The 6483-nt window shown below is 35.7% G+C and overlaps 3 protein-coding genes across 3 annotated transcripts; 1 reads left to right on the top strand and 2 right to left on the bottom strand.

Moving 5' to 3' along the window:
• On the bottom strand, positions 1-1725 carry LOC105687708 (MKI67 FHA domain-interacting nucleolar phosphoprotein-like). The gene is made up of 4 exons (XM_012403555.3): positions 1462-1725; positions 1146-1331; positions 922-1030; positions 1-832 (listed from the first exon to the last, which is right to left on the bottom strand). Exons 1-4 carry the CDS (start codon positions 1528-1530, stop codon positions 120-122), a joined length of 1077 nt encoding a protein of 358 aa, XP_012258978.2. The 5' UTR covers positions 1531-1725; the 3' UTR covers positions 1-119.
• Positions 1726-1771: 46 nt separating this feature from the next.
• Positions 1772-5765, top strand: LOC105687643. The gene is made up of 8 exons (XM_012403451.3): positions 1772-2788; positions 2881-3190; positions 3291-3631; positions 3701-3917; positions 4007-4345; positions 4425-4578; positions 4690-4853; positions 4933-5765. The coding sequence occupies exons 1-8, from the start codon at positions 2118-2120 to the stop codon at positions 5230-5232; spliced, it is 2496 nt and encodes an 831-aa protein (XP_012258874.2). The 5' UTR covers positions 1772-2117; the 3' UTR covers positions 5233-5765.
• Positions 5541-6347, bottom strand: LOC105687740 (26S proteasome complex subunit SEM1). The gene is made up of 3 exons (XM_012403596.3): positions 6161-6347; positions 5976-6072; positions 5541-5827 (listed from the first exon to the last, which is right to left on the bottom strand). The coding sequence occupies exons 1-3, from the start codon at positions 6240-6242 to the stop codon at positions 5773-5775; spliced, it is 234 nt and encodes a 77-aa protein (XP_012259019.1). The 5' UTR covers positions 6243-6347; the 3' UTR covers positions 5541-5772.
• Positions 6348-6483: the final 136 nt, after the last annotated feature.

Below are 6483 nucleotides of genomic sequence, written 5' to 3' on the forward strand. Positions count from 1 at the left end.
TTAACCGTTTTAGATTTTTTTTTATTACATTGTAGACATTGCAAAAGCAAACACAATATTGAACTTCTCGACAAGAGATTTTAATATGAAACCATCTTACCAATGTGATTGATTGCAATTTATGTTGTTGGATTTTTCTTTTTTCCCTTTTTGATTAAAGATTTTGGTGCGACCGGTTTTTGCTTGTTTTTCTTTATAGGCACGGGAACAATCTCTGATTTTTTATTTTTTTTACTCGATGTTTCTAAAGGAGCAATTTCTTTTTTTTTTATTTCTTTTTCTGACGGTTCTAGGGTCATAGTCGCTTTTTGCTTCACTTTTTTTTCTGATGGCTGCAGGGAAACCGTTGCTTTTGGTTTAATCTTTTTTTCTAATGACTGAAGGGAAACAATTTCTTTATTTTTATTCTTTCTTTTTGTTTGCTCCGGCGGAACAAGTTTCTTCTTTTTATCATTTTTTGCTGATGGCTCTACAGGAACAATATTTTCCTCTGTTTTTAGACCTATTGGAGGTTGAGCGACAATTTTTCTTTTCTTTGCCTTTAAAAGTGGTTTGGAAGGAGTGGCTTTTCTTTTCTTGATTATTAAAGTAGGCTTAGGTGTTTCAACTGGTGCGATTCTATATACGATTCCTGCTTCTTCAAGTTTTTTCTCCATGTTTGCCAATTTGCTCAAACTTCTTTGCACGAGAACATTCTCAACTTTATTGTCTACATTTGTATTTTTACGACGATTGGTTATTTCTCTTGCCTTAATCTTGGGATAACTTTTCTTACTCCATTGTTGACCAGCAAAATATCGACTGTGCTGTTTCTCAGGAGGGATATAAGTGGCTGAAAGTAAGGGTTCAAATAATCCAAATATCAGGCATAATGGTTGAAAATATAGTCGGATCGGGAGTCCTGCAAAAGCATATACATACCTTTTAAAAGTCGTCCACACATTAGATAATTATTCATGGACTCTGCAGCAATTTTGGCCACTTCACTATGCAAGAACTCTACAAATGCATAGCCTCGGCTTATACCAGTCTATTGGATTAGCAGAAACACAAATTACGAGTCTTAGTATAGTAACATTTATATCACGTGTTGAAGTGATAATTAGATGTGTAAAATGAAATAAAGTAGTGATATTTGTAGTAACCTTTTTGGATCTTGCCACCCTAACTCGTGTGACCTTTCCAAATTGCTTGAAGAAACTGAAGATTTCTTTTTCAAAGAATCCATGAGGGATGTGACCAATATAAACTACACCTCTATCAAGCTTAACTTCTTCAACCTGTGGTATTGGTGCATCTATTGGTATTTGTGTCTCAGGTTTTTTTTGCTTCTGAAAGTGTAAGATATTATTTAAATACAAATGACATGACAATATCACAAGCTTATCCTATTAGGTAGAGTAGCTGAAATAATATTTGAAATTGTTATGTAGGTTATCCCAACACGTGAGTTCAACATACCTTCAAAAGTGTTTGCTTCACATTTTTCACAGCCTTGCTGAGTGTTGATTGTTCCAATTCGTCATTCATGATGTTCTTTATCCTGTATTACTAATTATCATGAGAAAGTGTATTTGCTTCTGTAATATTTTATTGAACAATCACTACGAAACCGACGCGTAGAGCTCAGAAAGCTTACTACTGCCTCTGCTGCTTACTGCATAGAAGGCATGGACTGCCATAGAGTTTGCGATTCTGTGATGGGCAATAAGTTTCTGCCATAAACCTGTTAGAGAGTCGGATGATTAGAAGTTAGACTCAGCTGAAATGGAAAATCTGTCAACTGTCAAATGCTGTCAGCAGACGATACTGTACTGTTGCGCGTGTGGGATGAAGATGTCACAATGCAATGATGACAATTTTGAACTTGACCTCTTTAGCTCCATTTAAAAAGTGATATTTTATGCGCTAGTTTATCGTATTGATGTAGAAATGAGACGAGGACGATATCAACCCTTTTTTAATAAACGAACAGCAACAAAATTACGCCTTCCAAAGATAAAAACATTACAAATCATTTCAATAGTCAGTTTACAGACCAAGGAAAAGTGAAAAAAAGATTTAAATGATTTTTTTGTTAATCATAAACTTCAACTTGAAACCCACAAAACACAATAATGGAGCAAGTACTTTCAATAAGCTGGTCTAACCGAATTCTACTCACAAGCACTATCAGTATTCTAATTTGTTTAATACTCCAAGTATACGTTGCTCAGCTTTCGGTGTCAACCCCTATGGTCATATCTTGGGCCATTCTTATAATTACTTTATCGATATGGTTAAGCTGTGTTGCATTGAGACTCATACTTAAGGCAAATAGTCCATTGATCATTCAACCCTTCAACAAGTGGCTACAACTATTAGTCAGTGTCTATATAAAACATGATCTTCAATTAACGCAACAGCAGCAAAGTGAAATTATTAAGGATGCTGAAAATACAAACATCAAGCCCCTGAGTACCACTGCAAGCAACAATGACCAAAAACCGAATAATGAAGATTCAAGCTCAAATGGAACATTCCAAAAAATTACTAATCAGAACAAGGACTCATCTTCAACATTTATGGCCAGAATAAATTTGGATGAAACAGTCGATGAGATTGACTCAAAGTTTATTAATGTTTGGTATCAAAATGTCAGCAATGATGAAACATTTTGTAGCGAAGCAAAGCTGCTATTGAAGAACCTATTAGATAGAGTAAACCATCAACTGAATAATGTTGATCAGATCGAAGTAGTGAGGAAGATTGGCAATGTGTTGCTATTGCATTTGAAAGAATATCGTAGGTAATAACTCAAATGCCTACCTGGAACTAATTTGTATTTTAAACAATTCTTTTGTCAATAAAATTATTCTATTCCATTCCATTTTTAAACAGATCGCTTCGTCGTCTGGAAAAGGGAACAGTGACTGATATAGAGGAAGCTTATCGATATGTTCATCCAGGTTCCCGAAACACAGCAGCTTTGGAGTATAGTTTACATAGAGTGATCACAGTACTCGCTAGAGAATTTCTACAGTGGGAAATAATGAGCTCCTTACCATGTAAGCTTCTGTTTTCTGTACTGGCTAAAAAGTTACTTTCAAGAATCGAAACTATCAGCTCCCCGAATTGGATATATGGTGTCATTTTGACAGCAGTCAGTTCAGAACCGATTGATACTGAGAAAAATACTACACATAACAAGGTGAGGAATATTGAGGTGTACTTATCTAAACCAATTGCAGCTAATCGAGTTGTTCCTCTCCCATAATAAAGTTTCTTTCAAACGACTCAAATAATTTCAGAGTGCTGTGTCATCGGCTCTTAGTGATGCTATTCTTTCTACTACAGCAGCAGTGATATCGCGTCCATTTCCTAAGGCTGGTCAGGCTGCAATTGTTTCTACAAACAGTAAGGTCAATAATGAAAATGGACCAAGCTTATTAGAAAGAAGAGCTTCTTTGAGCTTAGATGGCTTGGAAATAAGTCACAGGGGTTTGTGGGCTAACGTAGAGATCTCTGAGCCTGATTCTGAACCAGATGAAGACAGGTTGTCACCAGTTTATGAGGAGCCAACTGATTTAGCGACAACAATTGCCAGATTGCGAAGCCTTTTGCATCAAAAATCAAATGTCACAACTCCCCAGTAAATATCTGACATCATTTTTGCTTAGTTTTAGGTATAGCCGTTATTATTTAAGCCATTGCTTTATAGGCAAACGGAGGAAAAGTCTTGCACAGTCTATGAGGATAGTCACTTAGCGATTCCTTGGACAGAGTTTCATACAGCACCAGATGGCTCTCAGCAGCTTTTCTATTGCATTCAGTTTGACGACATAGAACAGCATGGATCGCACTTTTTTGAAACTACAACAGCAACCGTGAAGAGGCAGTATTCAGATTTTGTACGGCTTCATGCCAGCCTTGCAGAGGTATGCATAAAATAATATTACTTCACTGTATCTACGTTTGATCAAAACAATGAAAATAACTGAGTAATAGTTCAATTTTTGTGAAACAGGTTCCATCATTGGCAGCAGTATTAGCAGACATAAGTTTGCCAGAAGGTGGGCGTGTAGAAATGGAAAATTATTTAAAACAGATTTGCACGCTTTTAGCGGCAGAATATCCACCTCAACTACGTCATTTCTTACGCCCTAGTAGTAATAGTAGTAAAAAAGCAGATGCCGTCGCTCCAAGGCTGGACAGATTTTTGGCTAAAACTGTAAGCGGAGTATTTAACACGTTAAAAACTGTGGTGCCTGGCTTTGAAATGGATCCAGAGATAGAGGTGATGCCAATGCCAACATTGATGTCATTGGCTGATGTTCCTTGGCGTTTCGTTGAAGATTTAAATTCTGTAAGTTTATGAATATCATAAGACTTACTCTGAAATGTTGTCATCTGTGTTGTGCAACTAAATTTTCTCATGAATTCAGCGGAACTTGGGTCGTGAATTGCAACAATTGGTTGCTGAAAGAATAGATTACTGTTCAGTTGACACAGCTTATGAAGCAGTAGAATCCATTGAAGGAAGCGGAGACTCTGAACTGCTAGATCACTGGTGGAAAACATTCAATGCACCATATGACGGTCAGTTCTTTCATGAGTGATGAGTGAATAATGAGATTTAGTAATATCTAGTATCAGATTATGTCTAGCTGGGCATAAGTAGTGTGAAGTAATATATTTCAATTGTTGCAGAAGAACTTGATGAACTCGACACTGGAATATCTTTGACTCAGATGGTAATAGATTTGACCTCTGAAATTCTAGTCGGAGCTGGATGTGACAGTGTTATTGAACAGGAAGCTGTTGTTAGAGCAATCAAATTATTCGCTGGTAATATTGCCGAGTCTTCATTACAGGTAACTTTGACTAAATTTGGAATAAACGTCATGAAATTCTATTGTGAATGTTATAGCTAATGGTCTCTTCTTATTCCAGAATATGATTAGAACATTCGTCCATCATTTGGACAACTTGAATATTTTCACAAGCCCTATTAGTGAGAATAATAGAGTATTGGACGATCTTGAGGATGAATTACTCTGGCAGCTCATGTCCATGGTTCCACCTCAAGTGAAGATATTTTTAGGAGACAATGAGACGAGTAAGGCATTGAAATTTGTGATGAAATCTCTAGAAAACAAAAAAATCAATCGTGACTTGTACCTGCAATTATTGGATGTCTTAGCGTCGCAATTACTGGCATCATCTAAACTGAGCCAACAAGTTATACCATGATAATGAGGTTTGTTATCTGTAAGTACGTCCCCAACAGATAGAATTATAAATAAATTCACAAAGAACCAGTATCACCAACACAAAATACACTTCTTTAGATGAAACTTTTTATCTACTCCTAAGCTCAAATTATTCTAATATAGTGGTTTCTAATATGCTGTTACTTTTCTTCATTAGTTTGGAGTCATAGATCAACCAGAAGTCTATGAAAACTTTTGTTAGAATTTGCATTAGATGCTGTTTAACTGTTTATGTAAGTTTTGATAACGTTTTTTGTTAGTTTTAATATTTTAATCAAAATATAATGATCTGTGTTTATATTTTTTTTATTGAAATTATCAATTTCAAAATTTGATACTATTGATTGCAATCTTGTTATGTTAGAAAAAATGTTAAATGCATAAATAGTTTAAGAATTTAGAAGATTTAGTTTACACATGTAACCTGTGATTTAAATCTTGATACACACAACAGAAAGACATGAATACACTCAGAAAATGTATCATCAAGATATAATATACACCCAATCAGTATTTTTTTTCAATTGTCTTTCCCCGTTGGATCACCTTGAGCCTTCTGCTTCTCTAATTGAGCCCTGCAATGATTATTATAAGATCAACGTCAGTTTGAAGAATTCAAGAGTTGATACAGTTGGCAAATTCAAGAGTAATTGAGAATCTTTAGTTCAACAGCTAAGGATAATTTGGCTATTAGTTATTTTACAATAATTCTTCAATGCTGACCTTAATTGTTGATTGAAATCATCTTCTACATCGTCGTCATCCCAATTATCCTCCCACACGCTTATATCAGCATTGTCTTCATCTTTAGCTGTCCAATCTGTAGTGAATCAGCAAATTCGAGGTTAAGAATACGAGGCTCCGGATACGCACAGGAAAGGATGTAATTCAGGGTAGTAAGCAAATACCTTCTGCGGGAAATTCCTCGAATTCATCATCTTCTTCAAGAAGTCCCAAATCTACTTTAGATTTATCGTTCTTATCAGTCATTTTGGATCAATTTGAACGGATCGTTCTACTATTCAGTCCAAGCACTTTTCGAGTATCACACTTTTGACAGTCTTCACACACATGCGATCCTTGTGGCCTTTTTCACAATTATACTTGAGGATGCTTTTTCACTGCATCGAAAGTGATCGAGAATAGTGCAATCGATAGCATTGTTGGCGTCAGCGTCTACGAAATGTTTGTAATATTGAGCTAATAATATGCAACAATCACCCCGAAACTT

This window comes from Athalia rosae, chromosome 6 (assembly GCF_917208135.1).
Source record: "Athalia rosae chromosome 6, iyAthRosa1.1, whole genome shotgun sequence".
In the NCBI taxonomy this organism is placed as follows: Eukaryota; Metazoa; Arthropoda; class Insecta; order Hymenoptera; family Athaliidae; genus Athalia; species Athalia rosae.

Bases quoted from the DNA above. Each gene is read 5' to 3' on its own strand.
- LOC105687708 (XM_012403555.3), bottom strand. From the start codon at position 1,530: ATGAATGACGAATTGGAACAATCAACACTCAGCAAGGCTGTGAAAAAT. The intron at 1,031-1,145 runs GTTACTACAAAT...CTAATCCAATAG, and splicing joins GGGTGGCAAGATCCAAAAAG to ACTGGTATAAGCCGAGGCTA. The intron at 833-921 runs GTATGTATATGC...CCTTACTTTCAG, and splicing joins GTGTGGACGACTTTTAAAAG to CCACTTATATCCCTCCTGAG.
- LOC105687643 (XM_012403451.3), top strand. From the start codon at position 2,118: ATGGAGCAAGTACTTTCAATAAGCTGGTCTAACCGAATTCTACTCACA. The intron at 2,789-2,880 runs GTAATAACTCAA...ATTTTTAAACAG, and splicing joins CATTTGAAAGAATATCGTAG to ATCGCTTCGTCGTCTGGAAA. The intron at 3,191-3,290 runs GTGAGGAATATT...AAATAATTTCAG, and splicing joins AAAATACTACACATAACAAG to AGTGCTGTGTCATCGGCTCT.
- LOC105687740 (XM_012403596.3), bottom strand. From the start codon at position 6,242: ATGACTGATAAGAACGATAAATCTAAAGTAGATTTGGGACTTCTTGAA. The intron at 6,073-6,160 runs GTATTTGCTTAC...GATTCACTACAG, and splicing joins CGAGGAATTTCCCGCAGAAG to ATTGGACAGCTAAAGATGAA. The intron at 5,828-5,975 runs GTCAGCATTGAA...TAATCATTGCAG, and splicing joins GATTTCAATCAACAATTAAG to GGCTCAATTAGAGAAGCAGA.